Source organism: Acomys minous, assembly GCF_964271855.1.
Source record: "Acomys minous genome assembly, chromosome: 7".
Classification (NCBI taxonomy): domain Eukaryota; kingdom Metazoa; phylum Chordata; class Mammalia; order Rodentia; family Muridae; genus Acomys; species Acomys minous.
In genome coordinates, this window is record NC_140488.1 from 73,952,507 (window position 1) to 73,969,227 (window position 16,721).

Below are 16,721 nucleotides of genomic sequence, written 5' to 3' on the forward strand. Positions count from 1 at the left end.
CACACACTGGCCACTGTGGAAAGTTGGTAAACAAGAAAAGGGCTTGCACATGGGGCTGTTATCCCTGAGCCGTTGCTTTGTGGATCGGCTCTGGAGCAATCACTTGCCTCAGCAAAGCTTTCCAAGTCTACAGCTGTGGTGAGCTTTATTCCAACACCACTAAGAAGGCAGCAGGGAGCCGGGCATGGTGGCACATGCCTTTAATCTGAGCATTTAGGAGGCAGAGGCAGGTGGATCATTGTGAATTCGAGGCCAGCCTGGTCTAGAAAGTGAGTCCAGGACAGCCAAGGCTAACACAGAGAAACCCTGTCTTGAGAAACTTGAAAAAAGAAGAAGAAGAAGAAGAAGAAGAAGAAGAAGAAGAAGAAGAAGAAGAAGAAGAAGAAGAAGAAGAAGAAGAAGAAGGCGGCAGGCAGCAGGGGTAGGGCTGGCCAGGGAACTGGACCCTGGGCATCCTAGACTTGGAGAACTGGAAATGCTTTTAGAGAATCTCTTCCATCGCACATTGCAGCTGGGGAACCTGAGACAAAATGGGGGATGCAATTTGTCCCAGAGGCCAGAGAAAGCATTAGTGTTAGCAGTGTTGACGGCAGCTATGGAAAACTGGAGTATAGCTTACTGCTTTTGTAGTGATCCAAGAAGCTATTATCAGCAAGGCAGAGGAGAACAGTATGAGAAAAGCCAGTTCCAAGGCCTGAGAGCAGGGAAGCCGCCAGGCACCAAGCCACATACCTGCGACCCCAAGCACACAGGAGACCCTTCAGTTTGAGGCCAGCCTGGGTTCCACAGTGAGATTCTTGCCCAACAAGACAAAACCAAAACCAAAAATAACTATGGAACAACAACAAGAAAACCCAACTAACCGGGCTGGACTCCTCAGCTTGCGGCAGAAATTGAGGTGGGCCTGGGCCGAAATGACTGGCAGTGCAGCAAGAGTCTAGCAAGGCTCCAGCAGGGAGCAATCATAAGACTGCTCCAAAGGGCAAGCCCAAGCCAATCACGGATCTCCTGGCTCTGGCTAAAGTAACCAGACTTTGTACTTTGATAGGCCTGGGTTTGACTCCAGCTGCCATTTTCTCAACAGATACGACTTTGGACAAGTCACTGAATTCCCTTTAGTCCAAGCCTCCTCACTGGGGTATAATGTAGGTAATGCCAGGACTGTTGTGACGGTCCCATCAGGCAATGATTCTGGTACCAAGCCTGCCACCTTACTTAGCATCACTTCTCCTCCCTATCTGTGGCCCAACCAGGCCCCTGACAACACATTTTCTTTTTCTCCTGGCTCTGTTTCCTAGCCCAGCTCCCAGCCCATGTTTTCCAGGCTGTGTGTTCTAGCCTCTGCTCACCAGCTGCAGCCACTTGTGTTACCTCTGTGGTCAGTGAGAGTACTTGCAGATAAGAAAGCTAAGGGGCACACTCTAGAAGATGGGACAGGGGCCTTCTTCACTTAGGGACAGACGGGGTGGTAGGTGCTTGAGGATGAAGGGATGGCCGTCTCACCGGAAGGTGAGACTGCTTCTGACCTTCCAGGCAGCTGGCTAGGCTAGCAGAGAAGAAAGCCAGGCCTTGGGTCTCCTGTGGCGTTAGAAGGCAGAGCCTTCCATTAAAAGCTACAAGATGCAAGGTTAAATATAGCCCTTTCCAGTCGCCTAGGACATAGATTTATGAAATGTCAGAGTGGTATTAGAGTGAGAAATAATCTTATCTCTGTTCTGTTTTTAGAGTAGAAAGGAGGCAATAGAGAAGAAAAAAGAAATGGGGACTTTCACCAGGGGGTGATGGGAGGTGGCTGGGAGATTTTGAAAGCCACCCTTGGCTGCAGAGTGGGGCAAGTGAGGGAAGAGTGGAGGCAGGGAGCCGGGTTTAAGGGAGGGGAACTGAGGGGGCTGCAACCAGCCGAGCAGCTGTGGAGGGAGGAGGGGGGCGAGGAGGCAACTGCAAGGTGGGGCCAGGCCAACATCCCAAGGTGACAGCTGCCCCTCCCTCCCATCTCTCCTTCTAGCCGAAGAGGAAGGCCCGCCCCAGGCCTGCTTCCCATCAAAGGATCCCACTCTGACTGGAGAGAAGACACACTCTCCCTCCAAGGCTGCTGAACATCAGGGCTGCTCTAGGCTGCCCAGCGCGTCTGTGCAGAGCCTGGTAGGAAACGCCTCCCTGTCTACCGGCCCCAGCTATGCCACATGAGACTTTACACAGACCCCCATCTAGTCCCGTCAGCCCATGACAACCCCTCAAAGACCTGAAGACTAAACACCACTTCCCTCTAATTCCTCTCCATGGCAGCTTGCAATGCATGGTCCTCACATTACTTCGTTTTGATTGCGTCTCTCTGCTTTTCTAATCACTTTAAGAGCTCGTAAATACTTTTTGAGCCTACTCCAGCTACAAAGGGCTGACTAGAGCCGCAGAGGCACCCCACGGACTCACGTTCTGTCCTGCCAGCTGCCTCCACCAAAACAGCGGCTTCCCAGATGTTTCCAGACACAGACCTGTCGTGTTACACCCCCACCCCCCCCCCACCCCCCATCCTGGCTGGAACTCCTTGCAGAAGCCAGACAAAGCTCCCAGGACCCTGAACTTACCTTACTGCCAGGAGGTCTGGCTTGAATTGAGTCTAGACAGCACTAGGAAGCACATGTGGAAATGGCCAGTGACAGTACCCTTTACCTGCCTCTTCCAGCAACCGTGCTTTGCAAAAGCAAATCCGGCATTTTAGTGCAAGCCTAAAGGCAAAAGGGTAAGCCCCCAAACTGACTGAGATTCAGCTGAAAGACGAAGCCTCAGAATCTACATTAAGTTGACTGGAAGAAAATGAGAGAGGCACGTGCACGCACAGTTCCTCAGTCACCTTTACAATCCCTTAAGACCGTAAGATATCAGGGTTCGGATGTGACCGCCTCCATCCCTTCTAGATCCGGAACCGCCCAATCTTAGAGCTTCTGTAGAGCATGTCGTCCAAGTCTCTGTCTGGCCTGTCTCTGCACACCTCTAGAACTAAGGGTCTCCCTCCCTTCTGAGGCAGCCCAGGTTATCACCACAGCATAACCCCATCACCACCCCCACCCCCACCACGAGCCCACAATTCCTTCCCTTCTCCCCTCTCCAACTTGGCCATCCACCCCTCCTCTCCCAATGACTCACCTCCCCGGCTCCAGAAGAGGGTGAGAGACTCTCCTCTCTCCATCCTAGTGGAAGCTTCCACTTCCAGCCAACCCTCACACAACAGAGACGTGTGTGTCAGGCTCACGCTGGGAACACAGAGCCCTGGGGCTCCACGCTGTTCCAAACCTGTCCCTAGGTTTCTCAGTAGGGCATCCAGGGCCACAGCCTTAGCTAGTTCCCAACACGCTGGCTGGATCAGTTTGGCCCCATCAATCACATTGTCCTGTGGAGTTCCTGGGCAGTCCAGTCCAGGAAAAGCAATTCTGGATTCAAAATGGAAGTTTCACCTTTCTCTTTTCGCACCCCTGGCTCTCCACCCACAATCTCAATGGCCCTGTTCGTCCCAACTCCTAGCTGACGGACAGTGAGGGGAGCTGTCTGTGACTTAGGCTTATCTTTCTTTATGTAAGGATCTCAGCTCTCAGTCAAAGGCTGAGTCCTGGCCTCGTTGGAGGGCTGACCTCCCCGCTCAGCTCAGTGGTTGTCCTGCTGGGAGGGGAAATGAACAGGAACCGGGCTATCTGAGTCAGCGCCCTGGTCCATTGTCACCGTGCAGGCCCCTTCCTTCCCACAGGAGAGACGTGCGCAGAGATAGGCCCTGCTTTTTTTGTTTTTTGTTTTTTTTTTTTTGCAAATCTCTGGAGCGCGCGCGCGCGCACACACACATACACACACACACACACACACACACACACACACACACTTTCCCTCTGGGCCTGCAATGAGTCTGTAAACTATAGCTGGGTGTTACTCGGTTCGGTGTCTCCAGCTCTCAGCAAGGATCTACTCCACAGCCATGTCAAGACTCTACAGTGTAGGGCACCCTCACCATGGACATAAGAACTAGATGACAGGTCCTGTGCACAGGGGTGGAAAGTGAAGCTCAGTGGTACACATGCCAGAGGACAAGGAGACTTGGAGTCCATCCCCACTCTCTGGGGCATCGGGAGAAGAATGCTAGCCTTCCTCAATGCTTCGCCTAGCTCCTTCACACAGTGCCTCACAAAGCCTGTTTCCCAGGGCACCATGCATGGAAGAATCACTGGCTTTAAAGTAGTGAAAACGCAACTTTCCAAATTTATTTCTGTATGTTTAGAAGGACAAGGACACAGAAGCAAGACAAGTGGGCCAGGAGCCGACCACAAATGGACTCCTTTGTTACCCAGTACTAAATGGCTAAAGGGCTCTACTGGTGAAATGAGTACGGGCCAGGGATTGAGTCTGCGTCCCGCTAGCCAGTTTTTCTAATCAGAGGAGGATGCATGACTGGTTCTTGCCTGCAGCATGGGAGGAGACTCAGCATGGGCTGGGCTCTCCTCTCTTTCTGCCAGGGACACAGAGATGGGGATGCAGTTTGAGGGTTGGGAGTGTGGGGGTAGAAATCACCTGTATCAAGATTTTCAACTCCTTCAGCACAGGGTAGGAGCTTCTGGGGGAGAGGTCCTACCTTCAGGACAAATTTCTATCGCATGCTTTTTTTTTTAAAGCCACTGGAAAAAAAAGACTAAGGGACTACATCTAAGCATGGCATTGGCTGGTACCCAAGCAGTGATGTTCACTTTAGCAACACTGAGCGGGCGAACTTGGAGAAGGGGATTTTGTAGAGGCCACACTGCAGCAGGCTAACGAAGGAAAGAGGACTGGGGCTATCTCTCTCTGGAAGTCTGGTTGTTGCTAGAGAGGAAAAAGCTACAGTCATAGATGGAGAGACAGGTAAAATGGCAGATGGGTGTCAGGTGCAGGTCTGGAGGGTTGACGTGTTCCGTTGCAGCCTTCTGGTCTACCGTTTCCCTGCTCCCTGCAGCCTGTGCTTTATGTGAAACAAATAAGACCAAGACTTTGGAAGGGTAGAGAGTCGAGGCATAGTTTAAAATCTTCCCAGGCTGAGAACCATCACACATTTCTTCCCCCAGACTGTGTCTTATTACGTAGCCCAAGCTCACTTTGAGTTCAGGATCCTTCTTCTAAGTGCTGGGATGACAAGCCGTGTACTCAGGCCGAGCTGGGGGAATTCTTGGGAGACACTGAAATTCAACGGTAATGTGTAGCTACTTCAGAGGGTAAAGCCACGGTGACTACCTTACTTCCCTCACATGGGCAGATTTTTATAGCGCCCAGTCACCCGGCCTCTTCCTTAAATGCCTGTGTGCTCTTGGATAAGTTACTTAATTTCTCTAGGCCGCCACAAATTACAGAAAGCACGGTTGCAAATCTATGTCTTCTCTTTTCGAGACAATAAAAGCACTTATACTATGCAGGTATTGTGTGGACTGAGCTAATGGCTGCAAAACACTGCCTGGCTCAATGCAAACTGCTAGTGCTTGCCTATGTTGCCTGGTATTCCTCCTGGGGCTTTATGTCATCTCTAGGCTTCTACTGAAGGTTCAGGAAGGCTTCTCTTTTACACTGTTGTTGGCCATACTCTTGGTTTGCACTGGAAGCAACAGTGTGCAGCCATGAGGTGAGGACAGAAGTGTGAAGATAAATAACTGGGAAGCCAGATATCCCCAAGCCAGAGCCCAGAGGCAGGAATAGGGTCTCCAAAGTGTCTTCCGCAAGAAGATGCTGGCAGCTCATGCGTCTTCCTGGCTCACTCTGAGGTGGGTCAAAGCACTGCAAAGGAGCTGTAAGCTAGATGGTGGACATCTCTTATTCCTGCGTAGCCAAGGTAACAGCATATCTTTTCTGAGACAAGCTTTAAGGGCTGGAAATAGCACTCCTCACCCTAACTGTCCTTATCCCACGGGGAATTCCCAGAGATGGCCCTGTGTCACCCTCCCCAATAGCAAGTGACAGGGAACAAAATACACCCAGGACCCCACACCCTCCATCTGTGTTCATGGACAATTGAGCAGGAGACTAACTTCTGAAATAGGAAATCTGCTGTTGAGAGAAATGAAGGTTGCATCCAAAGTACATGTACTTAATAGGGGCACAGATGGCACTTAGCAGGCTGTACCAGCCCAAATCATTTGGGTGACAAAGGGTTGACAAGGGTGACAAAGAGCTGACCTGTCAGCATGCAAGTTCTACCAGGGACCTCATGGTCATTTCAAGTATCATCTTTCCAGTGTGAGGGCCCTTCTAGTTTCTCCTGTGTGGATGCACTATGCTTACATTTCATGGCTGTGTGACCCAAGGTGCTCTGCACTGTGGTCCTTAGAAAAATCCTAGAGGTCAAAAGGGACAACTCTAGTGCATCATGGGTGGCAGCAGTAAGGGAGCAGCTGAACTGTTGTCCAAATTGATCTCTGGAACTGAGTGACCTTGGCAATGTCACCTCAGTTCTGTGAGTCTTTATAAATGAAAAGTTTATGGAAGATTGGTAGTTTCCAAACCCACACCTCATGTTTATTAAAGTATCTAGATTCCCCACTTCTTCAATAAACACAATAAAATGCTTGGGTTCCAACATGGTAAAAGGCCAGGCATAGTGGCACACACCTTTAATCTCAGCACTCGGGAGACAGAGGCAGATGGATGGCTGTGAGTTCAAGGCCAGCCTGGTCAACAAGTGAGTCAGGACAGCTAAGGACAGAGAAATCCTGTCTCGAAAAACAAAAAAACAAAAAACAAAAACAAAGACGTAAAACTTTGACCAAAAGCAAACCAAAAAACAAAACAAAACCAACATGGTAAGAGCGCAAATGTCTGTTTTTCCATGAAAGATACTTCAATGTTGACATGAAAAGATACAACAATCATGAGGTGGGGCACAAGCCCTGGGTTCCACTCTGGCACTAAACATATTTTTTTAAAGATAAGTATTTACAGAAAAACTTCTATTGCAACACTGCTCACAACAGCTAAGTTATGGAACTAACCGAGGTGTCAAAACAAAGGAGGGAAAGAAAATGTGGTATATGGACACAATGGAGCATCTTTTTCTTTTTCTGTCTTTTTCCTTTTTTTTTTTTTTAAGCCAGGGCTTTGCTTCTCTCTTTATCCTTGGCTGTCCTGAAGTCCTGAACTCACTTTGTAGACCAGGCTGGCCTCAAACTCACAGAGATCCTCCTGCCTCTGCCTCCCAGGGTGCTTGGATTATGGGGGAGGCGCCACTGCTCCTGGCACAATGGTGTTTCTTTTCAGCCATAAAGAAGAGCAAAGTCATGTCATTTGTTGGGAAACTGCATGCAACTAGAGATAGCCACAATAAACCAATTAAACCAGCTTTCAATCGTGGTTCCTACATTTTTTACAGTCACATGAGATCGTAAGGAATGAGGGGACAAACTGGAGCAGGGAAAGGGCTAGAAAAGGAAGGGCAGGTGTGGAGGTGTTCTTGAAGGAACCAGCTCCCCCTCATTAAGGACCCCCATTAAGGTCAAAGTCTGGGAAAATGTAAAAGCTGGTCTACCCAGTCCTCCCTTAAGGACCCCCATTAAGACCAAAGTCTGTAAATCTCCTCTGCTTAAAGAGTCTAGTTTAAACCAAGGACAGCCAGCTTGTCTAGGGTCCAGCTTGAACCAAGGACAAACAGCAATGTCACTATGTATGTGGCAGAGTCCAGCTTGACTCAAAGACAGTGAGTTTGTGTTACAGCTTGTGTTTAAAATTTCCAATTTCCCAGGAATGTGCTCACCCTTCCCAACTAAGAAAAGTTCCTAACGCTCCTGTGACTGCTTCAACTAATCACATACTGTAAAATTCATTTCTTTGTCTAAAACCTATAAAAGGCCCATGCCTCTGCTTCTCAGGGTCTCCAACTCAAAAGAGCTTGGCAGACCCCTTCACATCGGCTCAATAAATTCCTATGCATTTGCACCAACAATGGACCCTGTCTCTCAGTAGGAACTCCGAGAATAGCTAGAGATCTCTCTAGAGGTCTCAGTCTTACATTCTCAGCATATAATATATGGCTGCATGGATTTTTAAAATAAATAAATAAATAAGATAGCTAGGGCTATATAACACTCTATGCCCCTCCACGACTCCCTTATTGAGCTCAGGAAACCCCTGGAGACCTATCCTACTCTGGGAGTCTTAAGCAGTAAGCAGCTCACCCTTATATTACCCAAACTTTTATATTCTACTTGGTTTGTACCTTTTGCATACAAGTTGAGCGTTCGTGCTTCCCGCGCAGCCTAGGACTCGGCACAGGTTTTAGAGAATGGAGTTGAACGTGAACTAGGAAGCCGGGCTCTGCCCGCGATGAAAGCCAGGACTCCCCCACACCCCGCGTCCAAGGACAGGCGGGTGTGAGGGTACTGCCGCCCCCCACGCACAGCCTGGACAGGATGTCTCCAAGCTCTTGTTCTCCTTGGCGTCTTGACAGGCCTACACATTGATGTGTATGAATATTTTTAAACAAAGTTTCGCAGTAAGCTAGTCTTCCCCTCTGCTTTCTCCAAAGCTTACTGAGCCTGGGGCTCGGAAGCCCCGCGGGAACAGACCTCCTCCACGGGCTTACAGCTTTTCCAGGCACCTCGAAGCATCAGGGTGGGCAGTCAGACTAGAGGCGGGCCGGGAAAAGCACTGTTGTCCTGCCCAAGCAGGGCAGGTCTCCTGAAACTGCATTAATTCTTTATAGAAATGTGAACACTGAATTTATTTTAAAAAATAAAAAAATTTAAAAAACAAAACATTAAAAAAATTAAAAAGAAAAAAGAGAAAAAAATCACAGAAAACAACTTATATGTATATAGGTTTTGAAGGGAGTGAAGTGAATGCGTTTTTCTTTTTCTTCTGGGGTTCTTTTATTTTTATCTTTTTGGCTTGGCTGGCTGGTTTGTGTAGAGAAGATTTGAGATGGTACCCTATTCTAATCAAAAGTGAGGTTTTGTAGCGGGACCAGAAATTATTAAGCCCTTCTCCCCCAACCCCCCACATACCCCAATTCTGCTGCGTGGAAAGTTCTCTACTTGCTGTCAAGGCAGAACTCCTAGTGTCCTGTGCAGATAGATGCTGCCAGTCTAGGGCCCCTGCTGGCATCAGAAGGGTGCTTAGCAGCCAGAGAGCCAGGGTGACTTAAGTTCTGACCTGTGATAGCAAGAGTAGGTAGCTGCCTTCCCGCTCCCTAGGAAGAGCTAGTTCTCACCACTCACCTGCAGCCTAGGGGCTGCGGCTCAGGAGCCAGGTCCCCTGTCCCCACCACCTCCCCCACCCCGAGCCTCATGATGGTGCTACCTGAGAAAGTCTTCCCCACACCCCTTGCTAGCCCGGTCAGCGGCCAGACTTGGAGGAGGATCCGCCGGGAGGGTGTAACTGTGAGATAATGTCTTGGTTGTACCTGTTTGTGGCTTAGCTTTGTATTTAAATAGCAAACAAAAAAGGAAATAAACTTGAAACTTATTTGTCATCATAAAAATAAAGCAAAAATTAAAATATTTAAAAAAAAGCAGTAAGCGGCTCACAAATAGTACTTACTACACAGCAGGTGCTTTAATGGAGCACCTTGCTTCATTCTTACTACTATCCTATGAGGGAGGCACTGACCAAGGAGGCCATGAGAACTCTAAGAACTTAGGTCACCTCCCTAAGGACACAAGCCAGAACTGGTCAATTCTGGCTCAGGAAGCAATAAATTGAGGAAGTCTTTGTTATGCCATTCACCAATTATTCTAAACTTCTCTCGACAGAATTTAAGTGTTTCAGGAAAGGAAAACAACCTACCATAACATATTCCAGGTTATTCCTCCTCCAAGACTAAAACCTTCATTTGCTTGATCAAACTTCACACAAGAAAAGGAACCCACCATCTGAAGCCACTAGCAGCATTGGGCCCAGAATGGCTTTGGGGTCAATAGAGGGGCACAGTGGGAAACAATACCTGTACTAGTCTGTTTTCAATAGCTATCACAAAGTACCAAAGGGTGGATACTGCTAAAAGAAAAGAGTTTATTTAAGCCACATTTTTGGAAGCTGGAAATCTAAGATTAGAAGGTCTCATCTATTTGGCCTTGGGAAGGGACTTTTTAGCTACATCACAGCATGGCAAAAGGCTTTGTGTGTGAGAAGGTTAGGTCACACAGAGAGACAGAAAGTCTGTGAAATTCATAGATCAGACTTGCTCTTATAACAAGTTGCTCTTGTGGGATCTAACTGGGGTCTCAAGAGAACTCCAGTAGTCTCTTGTGAGGGCACAATCCCAGCCAGCGACCTACATACCTTCCTCCAGGTCTCACTTCTATTGACTTAGCATCGCCACACTGAAGACCAGGCTGCTAGCACACATACCTTCAGGTGACACATTTAAAACATATCCAAAAGACAACAGTTCCAAGCACTTTTTCTTCAAAATATGTATATGATATATACATGGTAAGGCTTTACATCAGTGGCCCCCAGCCTTCCTAATGTTGTGACCCTTTAATACAGCTCCTCATGTGGTGGTGACCCCAACCATAAAGTTATTTTTGTTGCTACTTCATAACTATAATTTGGTTACTGTTATGAATCATAATGTAAATATCTGATATGCAGAATATCTGATAATGATCCCTGTGTAAGTGTCATTTGACCCCCAAAGGGCCATGACCCACAGGATGAGAATTGCTGCTTTACACTGTTCAGCATTTTATACCTTACAAAGTCCTTTGAAACATCTTGGATCATTTCTTCTTGACCATAACCTCGTTTGGATGGTTTTTGTTTTTTTGAGACAGGGTCTCTCTGTGTTAACCTTGGCTATCCTGGACTCGCTTTGTAAATCAGGTTGGTGTCGAACTCACAGAGATCTGCCTGCCTGTGCCTCCGAGTCCTGGGATTAAAGGTGTGTACCACCACCACCGAGCTTGGTTATATTATTCTTATTCTCATATTATCAACAAAGAAATTGAGAATGTGAGGGCTGAGATAAACAACTTCCTCCAAAGATGCAACATGAGGACCTGAGCTTCTATTGAAACATGGGCTTTCTTCACTAATTCCACCACATTCTCTATGCCACACCCCCACCCCCACCCCCACCCCAAAAGACACCTGATTTTATATGACAGACTTGCTAGTGTAGTTGCTCTATGTGTTAATGGTTTATATTATTCTTTGCACAGACCATGCATCAGTATTAATGGAAATCTAAGCCAAAGAAAGATTCACCCACCCTGCATTGCACATCAATCAAGCTTTCATTTCTTCACAGTTCTGTTCCCACTCTTGACCACATGCAGAGATGGTTTTTGCGTTTTTATGTTCCACATTTTAAAATTATAATTCTTGAGATTATAATTATAACATTTCTCCCTTCCCTTTCCTCTCTATGTTTTATTTTTTTTATACGCATTGCTCATGTTCCTCAATAGTTTTCTTCATCAGTGCTCACATGACTCCACCATGGTTCAGTGAAGTTGGATGCTCTAAATTTAGTCATTTCCCTGTATTTTGACATTATGATGGTCACTATGTTTTGTTGTTAGTTTGGCTTTGTTTTTTTTTTGTTTTTGTTTTTCATCTTTTTTTTTTCTTCCAGTTCTGGTCCAGGATATGTGGGCGTCATTGACTATGTCATGTCCTCTGTAGGCTTATGTGTTTTGTTCTGTCCACAGGGCTATTTTATAAAGCAGTGGGGACTTTAGAAGGGGGAGGTTACTGGGATGAGAGTTCTACCTGGTCCCCACTCAGTCCTTTCTCTGTGCTCTGTGTTCTGGCCCCCATAAGTGGAGAACCTACTCCCTACATGTTTCCACCGTCATACTCTGTCATGACTGAGCCCTCTCGAACTGTGACTCTTTTCTCTTTTAAAAGAAGTCTTTTCTCTCTCTTTTTTTGTTTGTTTTTGAGACAAGGTTTCTCTGTGTAGCCTTGGCTGTACTGGAACTCATTCTGTAGACCAGGCTGGCCTCGAACTCACAGTGATCTGCCTGCCTCTGCTTCCTGAGTGCTGGGATTATAGGCATGCACCACCAAGCCCAGCTCAAAGTCTTTCTCTTTTAAGTTTTTCTCTTGGGTATTTGGTCATAGATGTGTAAAAGTAACTAATACAGCGTGAGTACGATGATGGGTCCTGACCTCTAGGGCCCATACCTCTGCTGTAAGGATATCTGCCAGTTATCGGAAGCAAGGGGTGCTGGGAAATATTTTTGTTTATGGGTCTAGAATTTTAACCCATCCCTTGTGTTCCAATGAAACCATTAAGTCTGGTTAGAAAATATGTCTTTGGGAAGAAGTCGTGGATGGGGAGGTGAGGTTTGACTTCCTCCTAAGTCTCTGTCATCTAGTTTCCATCTTGATGATAGCAAGGATGCTGCAAATTCAATAAATTTGTGAAGATGAAAGGGCCAGGTCAACTATAAAAATGCCTTCAAAATGTAATCAAATGAATCCTTCACTCTGTTTTGGTACAGAGAACAAGAGAACAGTGTACTCATTTTCAGCCTGAAGCATGGGTCGCCTTGCCCACAGCACCACACCTGTGGGGCAGGGGGATTCTGGAAGACAACCTGATAACAGTTGTCTCTGGACCCGAAGCCTCTCTAAACACCTAGTTTAAGTCCATGAGTCTCACTTTCTTAATAGCACAGGCGTCCCCTGCTCTAGCTTCTGGGCCCAACACAGAGCTCAATTATTCCAACAATACAAACGTGCTATCAAACAGACATATGGTGGGACTTACCAAGCTGGGCATTGCAGTCTTTGTTGCTATAGAGATTTGTTCATCCTACCAGAACGGAGCCATGGCCTCCTCCTTCCACAGCACCCAGTCTCCAGGGTTACTAACTCCTGCCACAACTACAAAGATGCTGAGAAGCAACATATGCCATGCCATAATAGGTCCAGCTCCAAAGGCAGACAGACATGAGCTCCAGTTTTTCTTCTACGTCTTCCTTGTCATCAGACACTAGGACAATCCTCCCTCTGGTTCTCATTTCCTCGTCTGTAAAATGGCATCAACAATCCATTCCTGGCAGTTGTTCAAAGGGTTAAGCAGTGGATGTAAAGTGCTGGCATGTAGTCGGTGTATGACGAACGCAAGGTCACTCTCCCTTCTCTGCAAGGTCCTCTGTGATCAGCACCCTTCCCCCATTTGAAAAGCAACGTCAACTTTCAAAAAGCTTTCCAACCCAGCTCATAGTGCATTCTCCCAACTTCCTGCATGTCCCCACCAAGGATCCCCCGACTGTTACAGCCATACGGAAAGTTATGCATATGCTAGGTAGTAACAGTGCCATAAACACACATTAACTGCCACACTACATACAGAATAACAGGGTGGCAGAGCCACATTTGCTCACGAAGTGACAGGCTTGGAAGCTGGTGAGAAACCATTTCCAGATTGTGAAGCTGGCAGACAAGCTTTCGCCCCTCAAAGCAGCCTACTATGTTCTAAGTCCTGCTGGGATTGCACATGCTGCTGCTGTGTCTACCCACCCCACCTTTCCCCCCATCCAGTTGGACCAACTGCTGAGCTTAGTGTCTGCCCCTGGTCTTCTCTCAAACATGCAGGGCCCATGGCTGCCTCCAGCTTGGGAGTGCTCCCCATTCTGTGATCAGCACCCTTCCCCCATTTGAAAAGCAACGTGAACTTTCAAAAAGCTTTCCAAGCCAGCTCATAGTGCATTCTCCCAACTCCCTCCACGTCCCCACCAAGGATTCCAACCCCCCACCCCCACCCCCGACTGTTTACAGCCAAAAGATGCAAGTGACAAAAGCAAGTGACTTGCTTAAAGTCAACCAGCAGGCTCATGGGCAGGAAAGCCGGGAAGCCTAGTCATGGGTCCAGTCTTATCCTCTCAGATGTGTAGTCCTTGAAATCCATTTAAGTGCGCAGTGGCAACCCCAGCTCTAGGAGTGGAACTCAGTCGTAGAGCTGCAATACCGAGTATGTATGTACAAGGCCCTGTGTCCAGCCCCCAGCACTGTATTAAGTAAACGAACGAACCGCAACTACAATGCCAAGTTGCAGTGGCGTGCACCTGTGATCGCAGCACTGGGGAGGCTGAAGCAGGAAGAGCAGGAGTTCACGGCCATGCTTGGCTGCGAAAGGAATCCGAAGTCAGCATGAACTACAAAATCAAACTACATTTCAAAAGTCAATAATACAAAAATAGCAGCATCTGCACTGGTAAAAATTATGAGAATGTATCAAATGTGCATAAAGAGTGATGCAGGATGGAGCCTAGATGAGGAAGATGTCAGAGAAGAGATGACGCTGGATGAGGGTTTTGAAGGGCAAATAGAAAGTTGCCAGAGCACAATGGGGGTGGAGGGGTTGGGGAGAGGGGGAGGGGGTGGAAGATATGCCCCAGGCTGAGGAAACCACAGAAATAGTGAATGAGTGGTTTTAGAAAAGAAGCCATTCAGTATGATTGTATCATCAAGTTTAGGGTGAGAAATGACAGCAGGTGAGGTTGGTGGAGCAGGAAGGGCCCAATCTTGAAGATCACTGAAATGTGCTGGGGACATACACTTTATTCCAGAAACTGTCTTCCACCCCAAAGCTCAGGCACTGTTTTGCCAGCTTCTCAACTTTTGCCTTTTTCATGCAGCAAGCATACTATTAATCATTTCATCCAGAGAGACTCACTTGAAAAGCACTTAACCTTACCCTAATAAAAACTCTTGAGACACCCTGGGTTTGATATACTATGTAGATTTTCCTCCTAGGCATTAGAATACATACAGAACTGAAAGGTAAGAAGTGTTCTCTCCGCCGTCTACAATACATCTAAGGCCACTCAGGATCTGCTGCCACAGCTGAGCTACAGTCTTGACACTCCCACCCCAACCAAGTCAGCAAAACAAGAAAGTACCAGGGACGAACACTAGGGTGGCTATTAGGTTAGCTAGGAGAAGGTCGAAGACAGAGGCCGGGAGTCAGGTCTAGAACAGGCGTTGGCATTGGATCAGAGGAGCAGGGGGCTATGTCTCAGAACAAGCCTCAGTAACAAATCATTGTTGGATGAAGGGTCGGGTGGGTGCACAGGGGAAAGCTGTGTGAGATCAAGGAGGGAGCAGAGTGAAGGATAACTCCTAGGTTCTTAGTTTGGGTTTCTAGAAAGAAGAGAGAAAGAAAAGCAAGAAGGTAAAGGATGGAGCAAGCTGTGCTCAGCTGAGTGTGGGGCACTCACGGGACATTGGCTTGGAGCCGGAGCCCTGGGTTATATATGTTAGTCTTGGCGGCAGACAGCAGCCCAGAGGTCAAGCCTAGAGAAGTGGTTTCCTCAGGGTAGACTGTTAAGGGAGAGGTGCCAGTGAGACAGACAGACAGACAGACAAAGAGACAGACAGACCGACAGAGAGGACAGAGAGAGACAGAGACAGCGAGGGGGAAGCGGGGCTGAGACCTCTGAGGACAGGACATTTGCATTTAATGATGGGAAATCTTTCCTAGTCACTGCAGGACTTCCCATAGCCAGGCAGGGTCTTGGCTTTTCTCTGAGAGCATGGTAGATTGGTTGGTTGGTTGCTCCTTTCTCCCTCTTTGAACAGCCTGTGAGGGGGTATACTGCCAGGGATGGGGACCTGAACACTCACTCTTTAGGTCTACCTAATGGGAGTGGGCTTATCCTGGGGGCTTCTGGGGCTGCCTAGAGCTAGTTAAGTGAGCAGGCATAGCTGCTGGATTAGGAGGTGGAAGGTATTGATTGGGGAAGGGAGAAATGGTCAAGAGGCCAAGGCCTCCTCATGCTCTGAGAGGCTGCTCTAGGAGCTCCGGCCTCCAGGAAGGCCCTGAGTTGGGGGCAGGCACCGAAACCACAAAACAATTGCTAAGAAATGAAACAACAGCCAGCAACTGCCCAAATTTTGAACAAAGTATCGCTGTGATCACCAGCAGGGCCTGAGCCGCTATCTCCATGCCAGAGGAGGAGACGATAGAAGGTGGCCACTTACTTACTAATAGTAACCTTAAAAGAGTGTGCTCTCAGACTATCACAGAGAAACTCCAATACTCAGAATCTTGTCCTTGAGTTAGTCCACCAAAGGAGCCAATTCAGCCTCCTCTGAAGTCCAAAGCAATACTCCTGGGAGGGGGGTCCCAGGAACAGGGGTGGGGGGTGGGGGCTGGGGGGTGCCTCATCAGCACGTCCCTGGTGACCTTCTTCCAGCTGCCCCTCCCAAACACCCTGTGAGATCCTCTCCTTCCAGGGCTGCCACTATGACTAGCCTTGCACAACTACCCTTAAATGCCTGGCCAGCAGAGTCCCAGAAACAGACAGAGGCATCCTCTGTGTTGGAACATGACATGCTTTCAGAATGACACTGACCCATCTACTACTTTCTGCAGTAAATTTGCCTTACACTTGGCAGAAACATCCCTTTCCTTCCCATTGACCTGGATAGTGGACGAAAGCTTCCCAAATGGGCACAGAGAGAACTCTGGGCACCCCTGCGACTGTGTGAGGGCGGGGGGGGGGGGCAGAAAAAATGGGGTGCTGCCAAGAGAGGAGGGCTGGAGATGTAACTCAGTGGTGGTGCCCTTTCCTGGAATGTCTGAGGCCCAGGTTTCAAAACGGGGGAAGGGGATAAAAGTTAAGTTGGCATGAATAGGATGAGAGTGGCGGGTTCCTTGCCCAGTGCTCTTGCACTACCTTGCAAAGGCAAGCTAGCAAAAGTTGTCTCCAGACCCTGCTCTCCACACTGCGGGGCGTTTAGGAAGAAGTTGTTGGGGGAAACTATGG

At 48.0% G+C, this 16,721-nt stretch overlaps 1 protein-coding gene across 10 annotated transcripts in view; it reads right to left on the reverse strand.

Moving 5' to 3' along the window:
- Window positions 1–16,721, reverse strand: part of NHSL2 (NHS like 2) — a gene marked incomplete at its 5' end in the record, with an annotated part of 256,434 nt that overhangs the window by 71,080 nt on the left and 168,633 nt on the right. Inside the window, one exon of one of the 10 annotated variants that reach the window (XM_084789444.1) lies at window positions 3,145–4,029. The exons of 8 other annotated variants lie outside the window; for them this stretch is intronic. In XM_084789444.1, coding sequence (XP_084645570.1) covers window positions 3,145–3,187 — 43 coding nt within the window. Of the gene's footprint in view, window positions 1–3,144; window positions 4,030–16,721 lie in introns of those variants that run through there. One more of the 10 variants, XM_084789440.1, reaches the window with a different exon arrangement.